The 23,854-nt window shown below is 48.5% G+C and overlaps 1 protein-coding gene across 1 annotated transcript in view; it reads left to right on the top strand.

Moving 5' to 3' along the window:
• Positions 1-23,854, top strand: part of GAB3 (GRB2 associated binding protein 3) — a 67,543-nt gene that overhangs the window by 28,370 nt on the left and 15,319 nt on the right. Inside the window, 1 exon segment of the mRNA XM_074600334.1 lies at positions 19,853-20,156. Within this exon segment, the coding sequence (XP_074456435.1) occupies positions 19,853-20,156 (304 nt within the window).

Genomic DNA, 23,854 nt, shown 5'->3' with positions numbered 1-23,854 from the left:
CTGCTCCAGAGCGAGCTCTCCGAGACGCCCTGGCCTGGCCATGCTCACCATGCAGTGTTTTGGACACTCTGCCATGATAGTGGCTGCTCCTCAATCTAAACAGGGATGTGGTGCATGGTCTTTCATCATTTGTCACTGTTCTCCTAGGATTTCAGTAACGGCCTCTTCCCTCCTGTTGCTTCACTGGCAAGCCACTGCTTGGCTTTAGCAAAGAAGATACCTCATAACAATGCATACAATGGCCAGCCCACGGCCTGATGATTCAGAGCGCGATGAGGCTACTCCACCCATAGTAAAAACCTGGGTGTGATGTTGAGAAACCCTTGCCTGAGGAGCTGGGAGGACAGCCGTGCTGGCCATGCCTCCCTCGTCCCGGGACGGGGCTTGCTATCGGTGGGCTACCAGTGAACCACTGGGGACGGAGCTGTTCCTCGCTCAGGCTCTTGCTGCTGAGCTGAAGAGCCCGGTCCTTTCGCTGCATGATCCCCGCAGTTCATTTTCTGTTTGTACTTCTTTCTTCAGTTTTCCTGCTCCTCCCATTCCTGTGCTTCCAATCTTCTTGCCCATTTGGGGCTCCCCTACTCTTCCTTTGTAGCTCTCACTTTAACTCTCCCTTTGAAAACACTGATTATTGCTCTACTTTTGCTTTGCTCCCAGGACATAAACACTCTTGCAGTGACCCCTGTTTAAACACAGCCCTCACCCCTTCTCCCGTCGCTACCTACAAGCACCAACAGCCCTGTGGTACCCACATGTTGTCACTCATAAATTAACCAGGCAGGAGTCTAAATGGCAGAACTAGGGGGCAAAACATTGCTTGCCAAAACAGAAGTGAATCTGAGACCTGTTAAAAAAAGAGACCTGCAGTGACCTGTAGCTCCCAAGTGCATGTGCGGGGCTACAGAGAATAGCATTTAAAACCAATGGTGGCTAAGGCCTGCCTTGGTGCCAACACAGGTGTAAGCTGTGTGGTCCTCGCTGCTGTGGCACACTGTCATACTGTCACCTGATGGCACCCAGGTACCTGGAAAAGTGTTTCAGTCACTTGCTGAAAAACCTCGCAGCTCTGCTCCCCACCACTGCCAGACAGGTACTCTCCTCCAGGATACTGTATTCTTTATAAAAAGGGCTTAACTGATCCGCATGGCTCCCAAACACCACATGTCGAGTGAGGGCAGCAACAGGGAAAGTCATCTTTGTTTTTCCCGAATGGACCAAACACTGTGGGTTCAGCCTGGAGCCGAGTATGTTTCACACAGTGTCTTTGTTGTAAATCTGTCTCCACACCCTCCCTAAGACAAATGCTCTGAGCAGTGATTCCTTTGCCAGTGCGAAGGCACTGACTGTCAAGGATCTGCACGCTTTCAAGCAAGCTGAAAGCAAACTGTTGGGCACAAACCTTCAGTTATTTAACGATTCTGCAGCGAGGGCATTGGTGGTGGGAGGCGGAGGAGAGTGGCGGAGGAGAGTTTGTCCTTGGCTGGGAAGGGAGTGCAGTGCCCTCCACCCAGGCGGGAGATCCTTGTGGATAAACTCTGCTTGCACATTCAGCTGATCAGGAAATGGTTACATCTGTGGAGAATTTGGAGTTTTTATGTATTGCCTTTGCGGTTCAAGTAGATCTGTGTATAAGGCTGTCTTGGCATTTCTGCTGTTAAGTTTTTCTGTCCTCATGGATGTCTCCCATGGGATTAGAAGCAATAAAACCCACTTAAAAACTGAAAATGAGGTTATATGATTTCAAAAGTCAGCAGAGGAACTCCAAGCCAGCCTGAATTTCACTTCAGCTCCTGGTTAGCAGTTCAAGTTGACAGCATCATGTTAGCATTCACATCAGCCACGCTTACGTTCACTTCCTTCTAGAGCATATGCAAGCATTGCAGACTGTGCAGAGGACTGTACACTTTCAGTTTGAAGATTTATGAAATTTGGGCTGGGTGAGGTCTGGTTTTAAGACAAATTAACAAACTCTTCCCAACAGAGGAGAGCAGAAGCCAGACTACTTGGTCATTATTAAGTTCAAGGGGAGGTCCTTCGCCCTGATGCAGTGTGTGGCCTCGCCAGCTGGGTGAGATTGCATCGTCCTGGGTAGCCCTGCAGCCTTACCTGGGATGGAGTCAGATGTGCTTCAGGTGCCCCAGATGTGCTTCAAATGCTCCTCACATTTCAGGGCACAAGGGCAGCAAACTTACAGTTATGTACACAAGGGCACAAGGCATGTAGGTGGCTGTTGCACAGAGCTGGTGGCACTGACCTGCTGTCACCGGCTATGAGGGCTGCCCAAGGAGTGAAGGCACTCACAAGTGCTTGGGTGAGGCAGGGTAACAGGGAGTAAAGGGGATGGCCAAGTAGCTAGTGGAGCTCTTCATATTCCCCACTTTCTTGCAAGCCTTGACATAGGAGAGGGCAGCCGGGTGAAGCTGTGACAGGCCCTGCCAGCTGCATGCTGGTGGGACACAGCAGCCTGCGTCTGAAGGATCCCTCGTTTGTTTAGGTGCAAACACCAGGAGGGTGCAGGAGGCACTTCTCCCTGCAGCAGCATCTCATTTACCTCTGGGGAGCACCTATGCCATGTGTTTCTCCACTGCCGGTTCACTCAGTGCCAGCAGCAGAGGCAGTGGGACATCCCCACGCCACAGCAGTCCAGCCTTGATGCCTTCTCCTCCTCCCTGGTCCTTTCCCTCGCTGCTGCCTGGGAGCCCTGGTGTTCCCGCCCCAACAGCCGACAGCACACGCGCCGAAAACGATGCAGTCACAGTCTGCATCCATGTCCTGACTGCTCCTTGGTGACCTCATTTTCGGGGTGTAGCTCGGAGTGCAAAAACCACAAAAAAAGGGGATAGGGAAGGGAGGAGAAGAGATAGAGAAGAAGTTGCAGAAAAGCAGAAATAAACGCTCTAGTTTTGAAAAGGACTGTGGAAAAACCCAGCTGGCTCATTATCCTCACTTTTGTACCAGTAACATTGGTCCTATTTCACCATCCCACAAGCACATACTCTTCTGATAGTTTGACAGTTTAAAAAAGATTAAGATCCGGATAAGCTGCACAACACCACTGCCTTCAGCCGCGTTTACTAGTTTACATTTACTAAGAATCTGGCTTTTGGTGTTTCATAGATTAGCGTGCTGACAGGTTGAAAAATGATAGAAAGGGAGCTATTACCCTTCTCCCACATTGCTCATATTTAAGATATTGCTGAGCACATTAATTGCACGTTGTTCCCAATAGATCAAGCTGAACTTTCATTTCTGAAGTCTGTTTTTACTCCCAAACTGTTCCACTATTTGTGGAGTTTGGCAGAGAGTTTTACTCCTGCTGTACTCGCAAAAAAATCTGCATTACAAAACACTGACAACTGCCCGAACATAACCCCAAAGAGAAGGCACCTGCTCAGGAAAGCCAGCCCAGCCTTTTGCAAGCTGCAGCCTCACAGAGGAACCGGCACATTTCAGCTGTGCCGGGGGAGCCGGGCAGCGTGTAAGGACAGGCTCGCCAGCTCCCGCCAGCCTGGGCTGCTGCGGGGCAAGCCACACCACTTGGGTCTGTCATGAAGCTCCTATCACAGAAGTGTCATTGTGCCACCAGTCACCTCACAGCAATGAACCACTCTGGATGTGAAACCCATGGGGTTCTGCAGAAATGAGTGCTTTTTTTCTCTCTTTCTCTCCATTGCATTTGGGGAGCCCCCGTTACCTTCCCTGGCACTCAGCAGCCCTCCCAGGATTCCATAGAATCATAGAATGGTTTGGGTTGGAAGGGACCTTAAAGATCATCTTGTTCCAGCCCCCCTGCCCTGGGCAGGGACACCTCCCACTAGACCAGGTTGCTCAAGGGCATCCAGCCTGGCCTTGAACACCCCCACGGATGGGGCAGCCACAGCTTCTCTGGGCAACCTGGGCCAGTGTCTCACCACCCTCACAATAAAGAATTTCTTCCCAATATCTAATCGAAATCTCTGCTCTTTCAGTTTAAAGCTGTTATCCCTCGTTCTATCGCTCCACTCCCTGATAAAGAGTCCCTCCCCATCTTTCCTTTAGACCCCCTTTAGGTACTGGAGGGCCACTATAAGGTCTCCCTGGAGCCTTCTCTTCTCCAGGCTGAACACCCCCAACTCTCTCAGCCTGTCTTCATAGGAGCACAGGACCTGGCCCTTCACAGCACAGGGAGGACTGTGGCCATTTGGTGAGGAGCAGCCCCATTCCTACCCTCCCCTTTCCCCATGGCCAGAGTGGGGAAATTGAGACACTCGCAGTGGCTCAGGGTCGGGATGGAGAGTGGGGAGGAAGATGTAGACACACAGCCAATGCAGTACATCGCACCTCATCATTTTAGTGCCACATTGAATTTGGGCTTACTACACCCTGGAGACAGCAGGACACTACCCAGAGCAAGGTTAGGCACATCCCTGAGTGACACTGATCTGCTGCCAGCAGGTAGGAAGCTGGTTTGGGGCATCCTGAATTTGCCGCCTGGGTTGTACACTGCTGTGGCCACCTGAAATCCAGGCTGGTGTTTGGCAAGCCCGGGGGATTTCCTCAGAAATAAATCGTGGCACATAGTTGTTTTTAATGCTGCTGTGATCAGAGTGCAAGCTTGTAAATATGAAGGGATAGCTGAATTCAGAGTGTTAAGGATAAAGTGCACAATGTGCCAAAAGTAATTGTTTTCCTTTTGCAGCCCGTTATATTCAGATGTTGAGGAAATGATTTAATATTTCTGAACATGTTGTGATTTCATCGTTTGGTTCAGCAAGGGAAGTTTGAGAAGCCATGCAAATTAAGATAAACATGAAATATGCAGTTAGTACTTTCTTTGCCATGCTAAGGTTTTTCTGTAGCAGTGCTATACAGGGGATGCCAGCCTAGGGCATGTAGACACCTTCAGGTCGTGACAGAAAGCTAAAACAGATTGAAAAAACGTAACCTGTATGTGACTCACAATTGGAAAGACCAGTTCCAAGAGGGGAAAAGAGAAAGGCGATGCTGCTGGGGACCTGTGCCACAGGCTGCAGGGTTTGCACCCTGCTGCTCATTCCCAGCTCTGTTGGAGCATTGCGCTCTGGTGTGAAGTAGGCAGAGCATGAAACGATCCACTGAGAAAAAAAGCGCAGGTCTGCAGAATTTCACAGGCAGCTCTGCTGCCTTCCCACAGCGGAGCAGAGAAGCGGGCAGTTATCTCCTCAGCATGGGAAGTTTACATGATGAATGTTTGGATACTCGAGCTGACTTTAACCAGCTGACTTTGGGAAACGCACCTAAACTGTGAAGGAAAGCGGAGCTCACAGGGTGTTATTTCTTCAAGCCCTTAGCCCTGAAAAACCCTGTTTTCTTGGACAAGATGCAGGGCGCAACGGCAACAAAAAAAATAATTCTGACAAGTCAGAGAGAATTCTTAAACAAACAAAGGAAAACCTGGCACAGGGATCATTGTTTATATTTTTCCTAACATTTATGTATTTTAAAATAAAAAATGACAGGCAGTGGATGCAGTACATTACAACCCACATGAGTGATGACCACTTTTCCACAAACTAAGGAGAATGAAAAAATAATTCTAAAAATGTTTACAAACCAGCTCAGCCTCCTGTGAAGTGTAAAGCAGAGATTAATTTAAGACAGCTTTTAAAGAAGAAGAAAACCCGGTTCTGGAAATGTAACACTGCCTAGCAGAATACTTAAGGGTAAAACAACACAATTTAGTTGATGAGAAGACAGCTGAAAACAGCAGAACTGCAATCAAAATAGATTTTTAAATTCCTTAGCATAGCTGGTTTTCTAATATTGCACTTTGAAATGAGCGCAGGGGTGTAAAACCAGCTATTGAGCACTTCCAGCCTCCTTCAGAACCTCAGGCGAGGTTTAGCTCAACCCCCTGTGGAGCTAGCATGGGCCACCTGATATACCCACCAGTAATATGCATTCATCTTTACATGTATGCAAGCAATATAGGAACAGACTTCATCCAACGCATTTCGCCATGTGTTTTGGTTTGTGTCTTACCCCCACTCTTAGCATACTCTTTAATGCAATTATGATATTTACTAAATAAGCCTGACAAATAACTCTTAGTTTATAATCTGGTTTGTTTTCTGTAAATATTCAGTGAGGGAATCTTGCCGGTGACGACTGGCTTCGGCTGAGCATCTGAATCACACTGTGCCATTTCCAGTTTGAGACTGGAGAGACCCAATTTCTTGAATGGCATTTCTGTGACAAATATGTACCTTTCCAAAATCCAGCTTATTTCATCATAATTCATTTGTTTGCTGGTCGTATTCTGGCAGCTATCACAACATGATGGACACTCTCTGCTACCACGGGAGACCCAGGAGGCTACCTGTCCTGTCCAGGCATGGCTAGGTTAACAGCTATGAGGGCAGCCTGCCTTCCCCCAAAACAGGGTCTTTTACCATGCCTGAAGCCACCAGTCCGTGTTTGCTCTCTGGCTGGAGAAAATTCAGTGTTGGGGGCAGCCTGTGTGTAACCCACAAAAGCCAGGCTAGACCCATGAAGAGAGACTTCGTCTTCTGATGTGGTTGATAGAAAGGCTCCATGTCAGTCCAGGGGCAGATTTTCTATATTCAGATAATTTCTTCATATCATGTTTCCATTTTTGGGAATCTCTGCATTTCTCAGAGCTTCCTGTCAAGAGGAGGACCTGGCCCCCACAGAGCAAATGGGAGCTTTGCCATTTGCATCAGTGGAGTTTAAATGTCACCGCAAAGGCCGGGTGCTTCCCGTGGGACTGATTTCAAGCCAATATGTAGATCCCAGCAGAGATCTTCAGAGTCTGTATAGCTAGAAGCATGCAGTGAAATCAGTGCCCCCCTCCACATGCCTAAATCCAGAGCTCATCTGGATACTAGATAGTTGCTATTATGATATTGGACCTATTTCTGTTTTTCTTTCTTTCTTTGTACATATGTCCAGAAAGGTTGGTTCTTATTTTCCACAAATGTGACCTGCTCTCTAAGACAAGTTCTCCCACACATGTGCGCCTCCTCCCTGTTTTTCTGCTTGCCTCGTGCACACTTCCTTTCTCCAGGCAATTTTAGGAGTGAAATGAAGTGCAAAGGTCAAAGCTTTTGCAGCATGTAGCCGTGAATTCAATAAGGGTGTAAAAAAGAACAGTGCAGATTTGGCTCAAAGGGGATGTGGAGGGTATGTCTTTATACTCCTGCACGCACCAGGCTGGGAGATCAGCTGAGCTGCTGAGCAAAACCCCGAACGCGGGTTCATTTCACTACACTGAGCCACACTGTTATGATCAGGCAAAAGCGTAACAGCGTAAACATTTGTGGCTTTTATTCTGATCCTGCTGGCTGCTCTGGTTTTCTTCATTAGGTCCGACAGCGTGTTGTTGAAGGGTTTTGTTTAAAATAATAATAATAATTAAAAAAAAAGCGGTGTTGTGATCCCCTACTAAAAGAGTCACTTTGCCCAATTTCCTGTTTATGTTCCTTCTCTCCGGAGCCATCGCATCATGTGAGCACAGACAGTTATAGATAGGCTGCGTGACTGTTGCTGACCTCACACCACATGTTCAGTTAACAAGGTGAAACAGCAAAATTTGGTCTGTTTGTGTAAAGAATACTGAGAAAACTGCCAGTTCCAAGTAAAATAGAAGGAGAGGGACTCCCGATAGCCCGAGGCAGGACGCAATCTCCAAGCAGTCCTTTCTGGTCTTTAACTGCTTTGCACATCTGTATTTACATCATGCTTGCAAGTTATAAGAAAGGGGATTAGCCCCGACTCTATTTCTTTCCTTAGCAAAGCAGGTTTGGAGTCCTTCCATAAAAGCTATTAGTTTAGCGAATTTGCTCAAAATTTGTCCAAACTTCAGTCCCTTTGGTGTATACATTTTCCTATACTTGCTTCCAAAAATGATTGAAAACTGCTGTGACTTCGCTAGCTTCAGTCATCCAGCAGATGATTATACCCAGCATTTGTATTTCAAAACTGTTGTTCCTTCAGCAACCTGGGAGCAACCTAATTTTTATTAAGATCTCACGGATCCGTGCAGAGCCTTCTAAAAATCATTTAAGATTACGCAAGACTTTTAGATTAAAGCCATTCTAAGAAATTGAAATGTACTTCTATTCAAGATTATGTCTTATTACTATGTTGGTATTAAAGAATTTATTGTGAACGAGTCAGAGAGATCTTAGGGGTTTCCAGGCCATTTTCCACAAGTAGTTTTGCTGTAACAGTAGGAATCCCTATGGTGCAGCATGAGGTTGCAGTGGCACTTTTCCCACTAACAGAAAACAAAGTTATGTTGTTAAATCCAGGAAGACCTGTGTCAGTGTGTTAGTTTCTTCTTTCTTACTGTTTTCAACTTGTTTCTGTAAAAAGCCCAATACTGCATCCTGAGAAATCAGAATTTTATTTTCTAACTGGGCAGAGCAGTGGCACTAAGCCAGACCAGCAGTTTTCTGTCCATCAACCTCCGCCACCTTAAAGGGGTAAATAAGGATTTCAGGTGGAAAAGGTACACCATGGATTGGTAAAAGCCAAACACAGATGTGAATGCGTACCTGTGGGTGTATGGATAAGCAGCGTGAATATCAGGAACACAGTGTAACTTCAGAGGCAGGTGTATCTCTGTGACAGGTGAACGAATCAGCGTACCCAGCATGCAATGGTCAGGTACCAGTTGTCAAGTGCTTTAGGATTTAAAGGTGAAAAAAAAAGCACTCCATAAATTTAAGCTGCGTTCACAATGATAACAATAATGTCATTTTAGATAGTACACATAATCATGCTGGGAGGGAATATGGAACTAAAACTCTTGGCTAGCTGGCGAGGCTGTAAACATCCTCATGTAAAGAGTCCTGCCTGTAAGTCTTCACTGTCAGGGAGCTTAAATGCCTGCAAAAATGTAGCAGCAGTCAGAAGGTGTCATTTGGGGGGCAGCTTAAAGGAATTAATGTTTCACTGTGTCTGCCCTCAGGAAAGAAAAAATGTGCCGGAGCAGAGGAGGGCGCTGGGTGGGAGGAGATCCTTGAATGGCTTTAGTCACTTCAGTGCTGTCTTCTGCTGCAGGGACCTCTGCTCTGAGCTGCAAGCGACTTTACATCCCCATTAAAAGTGAAAAAGACAGACAAAATGAAACAGAAAGGAGAGTATGAGGATGTTCACGATGTGAGTCAATGTCCGCCCCCGGCAGGCCCAGCAGTTTGATCCCCCCCACAGGGTGTCACGGCCGCTGGGGCTGCAGCATGCAGGGATCCAGGTGGGATGGGGTCCACCTCCCTGCCCACGGCAGCGGCAAGGCCAGCTGGACAAACCCAGCTTCCCTCCACCCGGGGCTTTTGCTCATGCACCACAGGTTCATTTTGATGAGAGCCAGTGGCCCACTGGAAGGGCTGGCAGCCCAGGGGGTGGGTGGCCAGCCCAGGGCCAAGGCTGTGCCAACTAAAAGCATTGTGGCTGCCTGTGCTCTGCCACACCTGGAAGCTTCCCGAGCTTGTGTGGATCTCACACCACAGCTGGCTTGCTTTTCCTCGGTTCTCCAGATCCCTCTGGGCGCTGCTTTATAACGATGCTGAGTCACAAAAATTTCGGTTGCTTCCTGAAAGCGTGTGAGACTGTCTTTACCATCTTGTTAGTCCCAATGAAACGCAGTCAAGCGCAGTGGGGGAGTGAGTTTATTTATTTATTAATACCAACTGTGTCTTTTTACTGGCGCCCTGCAGATGCTGTCGAGATTGCTGGCCAGCCCTGGTCGCTTGGTGCTCCTGACAAACCCCACTCGGCCACAAGCCTCTCCCTAGGAGGTGCAGCCCTCCAGGGCACAGCTGTGTTTCTGCCCTGTGGTGGCAGTTAGCTGTAATTTCATAATGACTGATCCTTATGCTTTCCATAAATGAGCTCAAAGGGGCCTGCACATATTTGCAGGGCAGCTGTTAACAAGAAAAGCTCCAAGCTTTCAGCACCACTGCTGTCAAAATAGGAGGAAGAATAGAGAAGTCATGCCCTGGGCTGACAATGGGGAGGGCGGCTTATTTACTTCGTGCCCGTGTCAGGATTTCACTGTTAAATAAAACCACTGAGATAGGATTGCCACCCCGCCATCCCTCCTTTGGTGTTTTGTTGCTATGGATTTCACAGATAAGGTGTTATCGGCCCGGAGGCATTTCTGTAGCCATGGGACGCTGGGGAGCAGTGTGCTCTGTGGAGCCTTGGCAGGGACGATCTGGTCCTCCCTGACCACATGGCCCAGGGCAGGGCAGGCAGTGCTGCCAAGCCATTTGACATATTTCAGTCCCCTCAGGCGACGTGGAGCCACGGTGGTTTTGCTGTGCGGTAGGGTTTGTTGTAGCTGGGATCAAAGCTGGTGAAGCCTTGAGGGTGGTGAGGCACTGGCCCAGGTTGCCCAGGGAAGTTGTGGCTGCCCCATCCCTGGAAGTGTTCAAGACCAGGTTGGATGGGACTTTCAGTAACCTGGTCCAGTGGAACATGTCCCTGCCCGTGGCAGGGGGGGTTGGAACTAGAGGATCTTTAAGATCCCTTCCAACCTAAACCAGTCTATGATTCTATGATTCTATGATTCTATGAATCCTTCCCCATAGCAAGATCTTGTGGGATGAGATGCACCATCAGCACCTTCCCCTGCAAAGCTCAGGGACCCATCCGCGTGGCTTGACCACAGCACTGGCATTTCTTCTCTGCAGGAGAGCCCCTTGAGACCAACCTGCCAGGAGCCATGGGGAAAGCGAGGAGAGGACAGCCCTGCTGCTCCCCTTCAGCCAGCAGTGTCTTGTCCAGCAACTCCTACTTGCATGAGGAGCAAGGGGATACTCTGTCACCTTGCCAGCGTCCTCTGAGGAAACCTCTAATCAAAGTGTTTGTGAGAAGCACAGTTCTCCTTTATTTACTGCTCTTACTAAAGGATGGGGGACATGAGTGAAATGATATTTCTTCATCCAAGCATCTGCCTCCTCCCTCTGTCCCTCCCCAAAATGCAGTGGTGTTATTATTAATTTTACTTTCAGAACTTGTTTTCTTATCTTCCATAAGGTTTTTAAGAACTTGGAACTCCCAAGTTTTTAAGTCTCTATGACTTTGACCCTTCATGCCCAAATGAACCCGTTAGCTTTACAAAGAATCTGCATGTTCATTAAATAGCAGTGACTCATTCTATTGCAGATGTTTGAATTTGTAAAGCACCATAAATATTACGGATTAGGATGTAGGCCAGTCAATGGGAATGTGTGTAGGTTAGTAGGCAACATATGACTCTGGGACTTTTTCTCCTTTCTTTTAGTGTGTGTCATTTTTACTTCACAAACCACAGATTTCTTTTTGTGAGAAACAGAAACAAAGGAAACCTCTCTGCTTCTACAGGACGTCATCTTAGATGCTTTATTACAAAGCTTTCATTGCACTTACAGTGCAGGAAATTTTTTGGTTAGTGTTTTTAGTCAATTAATGTATCTGTATCACCTTGAAAGGATGAAGGTATTTCCCCTTCTACTATGTACCCGTTGCATCTCCTCCGAGGAAGACTCATGCTGACTTTCTTGAAACAAGATTCATTTAGTCATACTGAAACTAGCACAATCTGAAAGACAAGTGACTCAATAAATGACTCACAACTTAGCAGATGGAATACAGTGTTAGACTGTATTCTGTCCTGAACTCCTTGTATGATGGTCCTTTGCACAAGGTAAGCCAGACCATTTGTGCTAGTCTGTGTTGAACATTGTTTTGTATGAGAACACTGCTTAGCTCAGAGCTTTTCCATGCCATAGCTGAGCCCCAACCTTGAGAAAACAGTGCTGTAGTGGCCACGAACAGGCAGGGGAAGGGAGAGCTGATTCCTTTCCAGCACCCATGGGAATGCACGTCAGCTTCCAGGCACCCAGGTAAAGGGAGAAAAACTACTGCAAAAAAATTCTCCTTCTATTCCCTAGGCTAAACAGAATTACATGCCTGTGGAGGCAGCGCCAGGCCTTAAAGGAGGAGGAGTATTTCTCTCTGAAATTGAGTATTTTTTGATTTTTCTTTCCCAGCCATAAACCATGAGTTTCAGCCTCTCACTGCTGAAGAAGTTTGTGAGATCTGAGTAGAAAATAAGGGAAACCAGACAGCAAGGGAGACAAAATCCAAGAGAAGTGTTAAACCAGTGGGTGATGGGCAATGAACTCAGCTGATTCCAGAGCGCTGCATGGGGACATACTGGAAGGGACACGCAGGCAGCCTCATTAGGGAGAGATTTATTATGCAGAGCTGATGGGAGCTTCAGACCAACAGCCACAACTGAAATAGCAAAACCATAACTCCAGCTGGGGGACAGGCTGGGTGGTTTAAGAGGTCTTTTTCATCTCAGATTTCTGCAAGTGAGTTAATCGAGCGCTGTTAGCCAGCAAGGCAGGCTACTGAGCAGGAGGAGTGAGCCCTTCTGCAAGGGTCTCACAGTCCAAGGAGCTCGAGCTGCATGGGGCTGGCCCGTTTCTCTTTAAGGAGTGGCATGAAGAGCTCCCAACAATGTCCTCGGCTCTTTGAACGTGAGGATGCTTGATGGGAGCTGGGCCTGACTCCTTCCTCCTTCCTTGCAGGGACCATACTCTGCAGTTCCAACACCTTCCGCTCTGTGCAGGCAGGGGGAACTCTCTTAACTTGTATGGTCTTAATAGGCTTAGACATCAGCTGCTTACAAACCTGTCTACATATGAATTTTAACTTCCTCTTTTAAGTAATTTATAGGAAATGCTATAAAGTTCCGCCTAATTTTTTTCACCCAAAATATGTTTAAAAAAAAGACAAGCTTTGAAAACTTGTGTCCCAAGTGCTGGCACTTCTGTGGGACTATTATCCTGCAGCTCTGCTATTTCACTAGCCCCAGGGATGCCTGGGGGCTGGCGGCAGCAGTGAGTAGCAGGAGGAGCCCTGTGCACGCAGTGCCAGCCCTCAGTCAGCCGCGGCAGGGAAGCCACACCAGACCCTTCTCTTGTGGGATTTGCTGCTTTTTCTTTCCAAGGGAGTTTGCGGGAGGAGAGTAATCCCAAATGTTCAAACCTTTCACAGTCCTGCCCATCACTGAGCTCCCGGGCTCTTCTTTCAGTGTCAGACCCACAGCAGGCCTGGGGACGAGCACTTGTCCCTTGCCCAGCTGCAAGGGCACCTTGGTGTGTGAGGAATTGGTACACACCTGCTGGTCATTCCAGTCCCCCTTGCCATCCCCTTCTCTGCATTCTGTAAAATGAAGATTATCCTCATGGGGGAGTCGTGAGCATTAATTTAGCTGGTAAGGAATTTCAAGTTTGTTGGCTATTCCATCTTTCATTATTAAAACCAGAAAAAAATCAAAAACCCACAGGACAAATTATATTTCAGGCCAATTTACCTCATTTAGCTTGTATGTGCTCTAATTAATTATTTAGACCTCAGGTACTGGATATTTTGTACATACAAATGGAAACATTGTCCTCAGACAGAAGGTAAGCGGTGAAGGTCCTTGGTTAAACCTTTCCCACGCGGGCGCTCACCTCCCGCTCTGGCCTTGCTTACCAGCTAGCTGTTTTCTCAGCACGCAATAGGTTTGCTTGTGGCCTGTCTTATCTGACATTGCTGCAGCGGAGCAAATGTTCGCATGTAATAGCAGCCCTTTTTAAACCTCACACCACTTATTCAGCAGAAGCAGAGGCGTCAGATTGTGGAAGTAGCGATCGCTTTCTTAGAAACCCTACTGAAATGGAAACAGAGCTATGCCTCTTCCCTTCACAAGTGGCTTTGGAATTCCCAAAGTTAAAAATTCAGGAGCAAGAAGAAAACACTGATAGCTTGTGTTGCACAGAGCAACGTACTGGCGTCTGACCAACGCTGCTGCAAATTCTTTCTTCCTTTTGGCACCAAACTATTCCACTTATGAAGGGCAGATGAAAATTGTTCTAGATTTATGTTGGCTCTTGTCTGATTGTAGTTGTGCTTTTCTGATAAAGCCTTCTCTCTAATGCCAACAAAGCTTTGGAGGACATGTAAACACATCAGCATCGTATCATTCCTTCATCAAGAAAGAGATAATTTCAAGAGGCCCCCAAATAAATGTAATATTTCTTCTGGGTGCGAAGATCTTTTCTATAGTGTAAGTGAGGAGCCTAGGCTGAATTCCAAGAATCAGTTCCTATTTAAGTATATAGGTTACTTCATCTCAACCATGGGAGCGCAATCTTTCACCCTTAAATAGATCCAAATTCTCTTGTAAATTTGGCAGTGTGTGCGGCTCCAGACTAAATATTGTCAGATATTATTGGCTCTGATACGCTGAAATAAATTCTGGGCATAGGCTCGTGGTAACAGCGACTGTGCTTTACAAACCATGCGGAGGAAGGTATTGCAGCAGCACAAGGTGCAGATTGTTTGTGCGCACCCGGGGCTGGAGGGAGTCGGGAGCAGAGCTCCTGACTGTACCACGGGCTGCTGGCACAGCGCAGCCATCATGGTGCCGGCACAGGCACAGCTTCTGTTTAGCAATGGGAAGGGGAGGAAGGCACACACCGCACCACTCTGCATCCTGGTCTGTAGGCGAAGGTCATGCTGCAAAGACAGAAAACCAGGGATGGCAGAAAGAACCGTAACAGGGGACAGAGGAGGCAGCCTTGTGACTGGTAAATTGTAAAAGGAAAACTACCAAGAGCATACAGCTAGGTAAAACCCTGCCATGCTCTGCCATGGGGCTGGGGTGGGCACTGGAGAGGAGCTGCCATGGGGCATGACTGCCTGCCTTGCAGGTGCCAGGCACCCTCTGCGCCTCCATCCCAGGGCTGAGGAGCCCCGGCCCCTGCTCCGGCCGAGCGGACTGTGTGGTACAGGGGCTGCCTGGGTCCCTGCGAGCTAAAAGCTGCTGCCGCCGTCTTGTCTGGCCAAGGTCTGCCACAGCTGGGCTCCCAGTGACTCCAGTGTGCTGCATCCCCTTCCCCTGGGGAAAGGAGACATGTAGCTCATTGCAGGCAAATGCCAGGAAAATGAGGAGAGGATATTTGACTCTTGGAGATAAAAGCTTGTACTGAAAGGTGTGCCAAAACCCCTGCTTTGCTTATGCCATGGAGCAGGGCAAGCCCTGTGTATCAGTAATGGTACACCTGCTTGTGATCATTTGCAGGCAAGCTGCGTCTCAAACACTCGGCGCATGGTACACTCAGCATTGGAGGATAAGCAAAAATGTTTCAGAGTCTAATATTTTGATAATAAAGGCACATATTGTTGAAAGTTTCAGAATGGAGATGTGCCATTGTGGGGAGACAGTGGTGGGATTGGATGTGTCAAATGGGAGAAGAGGTGCAAAAGACATCTTTCATCCCCATCCACACAGGTGGCTGTGTCAGTAGCTGATGCCACTCTCCTCCTAGAGAGAGCAGGGGGAAAAAAGGAGCCCAGAGTGGCAAGGTGCAAAGGTACTGTGTGTGTGGATGCAGTTTGATGGTACAACAAAGCTGATGTTAACAGCAAGCACCGAGGGAAGACCTGGTCCTGTCCCCTCCCACCCTCCCTGTGCTGGTGCCTGGGGCAGGCTGGGTGCCAGGGCACGGGGCTGGCAGCACTCCCCATTTCCCAGTGTGGGACGAGGTGGTTCCCGCTGGGTTTGGTCCCTGACACATGTCCCTTTGGTGGCAGGCAGGGAGCAGCCCTGGCATGGGGCAGCAGGCGAGCTGGCCGGGCAGCTCCGGCAAACTCCTCGTTGGCCAGGCTACGCCATCACCCTGGGCTGCTGCCACCCTGCCCTGGCACCCCACTGATTCCCAGGGAGGCTGAGTGCTTAAATGTCTGTCTGTGAAGATCTGAGCCTGCGAGCACCAATTCCCCCGTGCCGACGCTGACTCAGGCTTTGCCTGCTGAAAGGCCGCCATCCCTCGGCCCCTCTCCTTCCCCTCGGCTCCAGGTCTGGTGGTGGGTCAGCGGCACGGGCAGGTATTTGCTCTGGTCCCCACAGCTCGCAGTGAGATAACACCATCCATTTCAGAGCACATTAATATTTGGGGCAATGAACGGCAGCCACCAAGGACTTGTCCGAGCCTGCAGTATCACCAAAGGGCAGTTCCACTGTCCCTCTCTGCTGCACCTCCTCCTTCCTGCATCTTTCCTACAGCTCATGTGTTACCCCCACAAGAAAAATCTACTCCATTTTCAGCCAGCTGGGGGGCTGGCTGCCTGCACGGGCCCCACTGCGAGCCTGAGGAAAACAGAGAGGGGAGCCGTGCTGGAGATGGAGAGGGGAGGCCCACACTTCCCAAGCGCAGTGCAGATTTGGGCTGCCATTTGGCATTATTTCCCCTCAGCCCTGTTTTCATGGCTGCCCAGCCATGATAGACAGTGTTTTCTCACTGTCTCACAACCTCGGCCCTGCTCTCCTCTCCCATTATAAGCTGCACTGACCGGGCACCTTTCCATCTCCAGCCTCACAGCGCCAGCCAGACGATAAGCCTGATCAAATTGCGTATCTGCAGGGAAACAGGTTATCAGGCAGCTTCTCGGCTAGTACAAAACCAAAGCCAGCAGAGCCATGGCCACTCACATCATGCTGAAGCCAGCCTTCACCTCCGAACGGAGGGACTATGAGCTTTTCTGCAAAAGACAGCTGCAGTTTTCTCTTTCCTCTCACCAGCTGCCCGGGTTGTGCTGAAACTGTAGTTTCCCCTTTAGACTCATGAAAATTAAAAGCTAAAGAAATGGGGACTGGGCCGTACTGCCTAAGGGTGTTGTACTGGACACTGGGCAGGTAGTGCTGAGCTGGCCCTGCCCTCGGGGCTGGGGTCCCACCTCCCCACAGCTGCATGGGTGCCAGTGAGGCAGGGTGTCATCAAATCATAGAATCATAGAATGGTTTTAGTTGGAAGGGACCTTAAAGATCATCTGGTTTCAAGCCCCCTGCCCTGGGCAGGGACACCTCCCACTAGACCAGGCTGCTCAAAGCCCCATCCAGCCTTGAACACTCCAGGGATGGGGCAGCCACAGCTTCTCTGGGCAACCTGGGCCAGTGCCTCACCACCCTCACAGTAAAGAATTTCATCCTAATATCTAATCAAAATCTACCTTCTTTCAGTTTAAAGCTGCTACCCCTCATCCTATCGCTACATGACCTTGTGAGAAGTCCCTCTCCAGCTTTCTTGTAGGCGGCCCCTTTAGGTACTGGAAAGCTGCTAGAAGGTCTCCCCAGAGCCTTCTCTTCTCCAGGCTGAACAACCCTAACTCTCAGCCTATCTTCATAGCAGAAGTGCTCCAGCATCTGATCATCTTTATGGCCCTCCTCTGGACCTGCTCCAACAGGTCCATGTCCTTCTTGTGCTGAGGACTCCAAAGCTGGACACAGTACTCCACACGTGGCATGGCATGGCATGGCATGGCATGGCATCCCTTCCCGTCCTATCCCATCCCCATCCTCCGCTTGCTCATGTGCAGCTATTTCCATCCAATTTCCATCAGAAGGAGCCAGGTGTATTTAAGCAGCATGGCTGGTAGCCTTGGGAAGAGGAATGAGACATGGTCTTGCAGTGTTGGGGGGAAGATCTGATGGCTCCTTCCCCTCTCTGCCTTCATAGCCTGCTTCTCTGGGAGGCAAAGTAGCAGGTCTCATTTGGCTTAGACCTCCTGAAGCATTTCTCTTTTGATGTTTAGGGGTGAGAGTGTGTGAGGGGATGTCACCTTCTGTCCTGGTGCATCTGTGGGGTATGCATTAGGCCTGTATGGCACTTACACTGCTGGTGGCAGAGATGTGAGCTCTTTCTGGGACTATACATGTGAGATACCTGCTGGGCTGTATTCCACTGTTGAAGCTTGCTCGTCAGGAAAGTGTTTTCTCTGTTAAACATTTTTCCTTTGTTTCTATTTCCTTTGAGGGGGTGTGTGTGTTCTTTTTTTCCTGGCTCTCACAACATTAGACTCGTCTGAGATCTCAGACATCTGTTATCTCTAGCTACTTTGAACAGAGACCAAATCACTTTCAAACCTCAACAGGTCATGAGGGCAAGACTTAATTTTCTTTGTGCAATACATTTTGCACCTCACCTCTGCTTCCTGTTTACTGCTGATGTGACCCCCCTCTATGAAAACCCCTCCTTTACACAGGCCAACATAGAATCATAGAATCACTGAGGTTGGAAGGGACCTTTAAGATCATCAAGTCCAACCATTAACCTACCCTGACAAAAACCACTTCCAAACCATGTGCCTAAGTACCACATCTACATGTGCTTGTTGAGCCTTGCAGGGTTTCCCCCTGTGATATTTCATTCTCTGGTGCCTGTATATTGTTTTTGAAGAACATTTTGCTTTCAAAAAAGATTAAGGTACTGCCAGGCTGAACAAACTTACTTCTAGATAAATTTTTGGATGAATATCGACAGACTGTGAAAAGCTTGCTGCACTGTAAGAAAGTCTCTTTTGAGCAGGAAAAAAACCCCACCTTTTTCTTGACAAATGATTGTTGCTGGTTTTTGTTGATAATTTTAACTATCACCATGCCCACGGGAACTCAGAGTCAGCAAGATCTGTAGTGCCTGTATTGATCCTAAACTGTGCCAGTAAGGGCTCTTACATCTTAGTGAAAACATCCTGAACTCGTTATTTTGCCTGAAGGCCGAATGGTTGGCTGTCTTTAAACTGACAGACAGATCCACTCTCTGCAAAACGAGCATGATTTTTAACTTGAACACAAGCCATCACCCAGATTTATGTCCTTGTGACAAGTCCTTTTGCAAAGAGCACTTGAATAAGATGCGGATAGGGAGGTTGTGGTGGTTGTTCACATGGTTCTTTAATGAACTTTAACTCTTCTGAAGGCAGCTAAAGCAGCCAGTGGCCGTACAGTTATTGCAGGCTCCTGGGCAGTGGGTGAGCCCCTGCACCTCTCCCGGCTGCCATCGGAGCCAGGGCAGCTGCTCCCTGGCAGCCACCCAGGACTCGCTGGTTTGGGCATGGATTTATCCAACACGGTTTTTATGCAGTTTGGTAAGGGGGAAGCTCCTACTGTCTTATTTTAGCTTTTCTCTGTGGAACAGAGCTCGGGGTGGATTTCTTCTGGCCCTCAGAGTAAATGTGTTGGTGACAGCTGTAATCAACACAGAGGCGCTTATACTGTTGATGAACAAAAACAGCTGCTGGAAAAAGGGGAAAATATGTCATTTTGTTCCTAGCAACTTGCATGTAGCTTTACAAAATGATGATGCATCTTAGTCCTGCCAGGACTTCATTTAAGCCTATATGGGACTCATACCTTCAGTCACAAGGGTCTAAAAGACATCAGTGCTTACCAGGTTTGGTTTGGGTTGATGGCCACTTGAAGCAGTGCCTGGGTAAACAGACATTCTTCTGTTAGGTTTGGAAGTTTTCTGTTTAACATTTTTAGCGCTACAACTCCTTTAAGGTTTGCTTTGAGCTTTCAGAAGCAACTGTCAGCTGATTAACAGCTTTTTATTAGCTCTGAAAACCATTGAAGGGAAGCTGCCCAGGTCTTCTGGAGTCCTTGGCTTTGCTGGGCAAAAGTCATTTGTTGCCAGATATTGTTCATGTGCCACAACACAGGGTGCAGTTCTAGATGTTTTCCTTTCACAGAGAAAAATATGTTATAATCTCTTCTATAGATGAGACAGTGAAGTACCAGATCATTTCAATTACCCCATGCTGGCAGGCTGAGAGGAGGGGAGAAGACTTGCTCCTCTTGACCTCCAAAGAGACAACCCTCTGCCTTTTTTCCTGTCACAAGTGCAAGCTGATAGCAAGTACATCAAATCAAAGTCACAATTTGGCCAGCTTATTAAAACAACTATATAACCTAGAAGAAAATAAGCATGTGTGGTCTGATTGATATATTACGTGGTTGGCACTAAAAGGGCTGTGTTTGTGCCATTTGCAGGCATGGCGGAAGCGCTGGTTTGTGCTGCGCAGAGGCCGCATGAGCGGCAACCCAGATGTGCTGGAGTACTACAGGAACAACCACTCCAAAAAGCCCATTCGGATCATCGACCTCAATGAGTGCGAAGTGCTGAAGCACTCGGGGCCCAACTTCATCAAGAAGGAATTTCAGAACAACTTTGTCTTTATTGTGAGAACCACCTACCGCACCTTCTACCTGGTAGCCAAAACTGAGGAGGAGATGCAGATCTGGGTGCACAACATCAGCCAGATCTGTAACTTTGGACATCTAGAAGATGGCACAGGTAAGATCATGATCATGCTCGCCTTGGGGGTTGGGAGGATGACCACTGCCTGGGTTCCTCCACAGCAGCACCTGGGGTGAGAGGAAGCGTGGTCCTTGTTGGCTGGTTGGGCTATCGGGGGTCTCACTGCTGCTGGGTAGAAATAATAGCTGGCCGCTTGGTCTCACTTTGATGAAGCAATTCCTGCTAGAATAAACAGCAGGTCCTTAATAAGAAAAGGTACTGTTTATGTGAAAAGCTGACTGAGTGTTATCTTCTGGGGCCGTTTATTTCATTACATGTCACATATTTATTTAGTTTGGCTTAATGTAAGACACCTGTTCCAGGAAAGTGTCCTGCAAAACTTGCATTTTCTCAGGCTTTGCTGGATGTGGAATGTGCACAGACTTGGGTGTATATGCACATACATAAATCAATGACAAAAATACTGAGCTGTCTTAGTCTATCAGTAAGAAGAAAAATAAAGAAACGCCAGAGGATGGGAGGGTGTTAGAAGTATGTGTCTAGACGAAAGAGATGGTCCTGCCAATGAAGCAGAAAGTCAGCCTGTTTTGCCAGGACCTACACCTATACATACTCAGTAGGGTGAATTTCTTGGAGAGCTTCCAAGAATTAACCACTCCAAGATGGATGTAGCCAGTAATTAAAGTCAGGACCTGTATCATCATTAACCTACCTTTCAAATGAGACAATTAGGCTCAGATAACAGCAATCTGTCTTTCCCTTGACATTTCCAAGGGGCAGATACAGCAGCAATTTGAGAGCTTCATAGGAAGTGAGTCAGAACGAAGGCCTTTGCTGTGATAAACAGCAGTGCAAGAGCAGAGGAGAGTGGTGATGGGGAGACTCAGTCCCAAGGGCAGTAATATGTTTGGGGGTATCATAGTGTGACCAGGCGGATTATCCTGCCGTGGTCCCTGTGCTGCTGCACGCAGACTGCTACTGGTGTCTGCAACTGCCACATAGCCATACCATTACCTTGTAACTTGAAAGGAAACAAAATGCTGTGGTGAGATGTTTTATTTTAATCTATGCTGGTTCTTGGCCTTCTTTAATCTTCTCTTCAGTAGTTTATTCTGAGGGGAACTGGGGGTGGAAAGAGCACTGCCACGGTGCATTTATACTGGGAAATGTCAGTTCTGTTATGCTGGTAAAGCACAGCATTGCCTGTAAGACTTATGCATGCGCAATACTCAGAGTATTACACAGTGGTATTTCTCTCCCAGCAAAGATTGCCAGCGTAGGCACTGACGGACAAGAAGTGACAACTCTTGGTGTGGCACTTGGGAAAGCTGACATCCCAGTTTTCCGCTCCGTTCAAGGCAGATATTGCCCCCCAAGAAGTTCAGCAAGGCAGAGCTTTTGCCTTGGTTGGGTATAAAGTCTGGCACCTGAACTTCCAGCCCTCATCACAGGTCGCGTAAACTAAGATTCCAGACATGCACTTATCCTATCTCTAATGGCGAATAGCTCATAAGATCTTCTACTTATCCTGCTGCTCATGGTGGTGAGGTCAGGTCTGGGCTGTATTCAGGTCAGGCTGCAGGGCACGTTCAGTTCCTCATATTTAAATGTGCACAGTTCCACAGGTTGCACATCACATTTCAAACAGTTGTTAATTGCTTCAGCTTTTTGGAAGCACCTAAATCCCCCAAGAGCCTGTAGCTTTAAACAAATTACCCTTAAAAATTAACATAAGAAGAGAAAAACTCTATTAAATGCCATATGCTTTTTTAACTTGAATGCTACTGTGTTAAAAAAATAATAGTCCCTGAAATGAATCATCAAAAGAAAGACACATCAATTGCAGGAAACTTTAATATGCTATTCTGTGTATTAAAATGAATCTCAAAGCCAATATTATATTGTGAAATCACTCACTCTTAATCCTTGCATCCCTGAAAATTTGCTGTGACTTTGAGGCCAAAACCAAATCTGCTGCTTTCTCCGCTTAGTGCACAGAAAGTGCAGCCACTGTTTTACGCAGTGACTCAGCTGTAAACACCATCCCGTTGTTCCCAGTTAGTCCCTTCCAGTAGCAAAGCAGCGGGATGAACAGCCAGGTCCTAGTCGTCAGCAGCCTCTGGTCTGACAAGTAAGCAGCCAGACACGGACCAAAGTCAGCAAAAGGCGGCTGGCCCCGTGAGGACAGCTTTTAGTCAACAGGAGGGGACGGCAGAGAGACGGAGGTGCAGTGCAAGCGCCAGGCAGATGTCAGGAAGCACCTGGGAGGGCGGCTGTCGGGAAGGACTTGCCAGCAGCAACAATTGCGCCGTGGCACTCGACTGCCATAAGAAACTGCCTCTGGCTGTGCTGAAAATGATGGGGGAGCTGGCACCTTCAGGGGAGTCAGCTGGAGGAGACAGGAAGGGGCCTCTCTCCCTATTTTCCTACTATTTCTATGTAAAATCTTGCTTCCACCTCTGGTGCTCCCGACGGAGCAGTCATTCCCCAGCCCCATGGGACCCATGGCCACACAGGTGATCAAGAGGAGCCTTGGGCCAAGTGGCTGGGCAGGGGAGGGGGTGACATGAGGTGGCAATGGAACATCAGGGGCACACTTTATCCCCGTATGCAGGCTGAAACCATAACTAATTGACACAATGCAATGTAGCAGCTTTTCATTGGAGAAACTGCTGTGAGAGTTGTTTAGCCTTTTTCATTCTGAGGCCTTACTTTTAAAGATTGCAACTGTGCATTGAGTGCTCCCCCCGGCCATGCCTTGGCAGGCAGCTCCTCAGCACAAGAGGGACCTTTCATCTTCGGTTCCCTCTTCACTTCTTCCACAAGCTCCAGTTATTGTTCCACATCCCATGAAAATGCCTTGCTCCCTCCAGATTCAGCCCTTACCTGAAGGTCCCTGCTGATCTCCATCATTCTCCTGCTGCTCTACTCTCTCCCACAGCACCCAGGGCCACAGTGGAGCCTGATGTCCCTGGGGAGGCTCCCTCACTGATGCCCTCCTGCACAGTGCATGGACTGGGACATTGGCAGGGTCACCCTAAGTGACAGATTACCCTTGGGTCCCTCTTGGCTGCTGGATTAGAGCATTTCTGCTTTCCCACCTCTCCCAAACCACTGGTTGCTCTGTTTTTCACACCCACCCTTGCCCATTGCTGGGACCTTCTCCCTTTCTGCCTGCTCCTCTGATGGTTTCTTTGCCTCCTTAACTGTCTCTCATGTTTTTTTCTTTTGCCAGTGTGCACAGACCCTGCCATGGCGTGGGGATGGTTTGGCTCCCCAGGACCTCGGTGCAGCCACACTGGGGAGCGTCTCCTCCAGCCAGGGCAGCATGCTGGGAGCAAAGGAAGCACCACACAGAGGGACTAACTGGAGGGACTGCGCTCTCCTTGCAGAGACGCCTTCTCCTGAGTGTCTCCACTTTATTTCCCACTCTGTTCCCATACAAAGCGGGGCAGGCAGGGTCCTGGCAGGCTCGCTCACGGCAGCACCTGGCCCTTGCACAGGAGTTCAGGGGAGGTGTGATGGCTCCTCCCAGCCCACGCTGGGGACAAGCGCTGGGGCTACTCCCTGCACACTCCTCTCTCAGCAGGAGGAAATCCCTTCTCAGCTGCACAGACTCAAGGCTGCTCTTTAATGTCAGGCTCTGGCCCCTGGCCAGGAAGGGTGGGTGGCTATTCTGCCTCCCTTGTACGGCCATGCAGACTAGTGGGGAGGTTGCTGTGAGCAGGAGCCCC

This window comes from Larus michahellis, chromosome 9 (assembly GCF_964199755.1).
Source record: "Larus michahellis chromosome 9, bLarMic1.1, whole genome shotgun sequence".
Lineage (NCBI taxonomy): Eukaryota > Metazoa > Chordata > Aves > Charadriiformes > Laridae > Larus > Larus michahellis.
The sequence above is the reverse complement of the archived record's forward strand: the minus strand, read 5'-3'. Positions and strand labels throughout refer to the sequence as shown.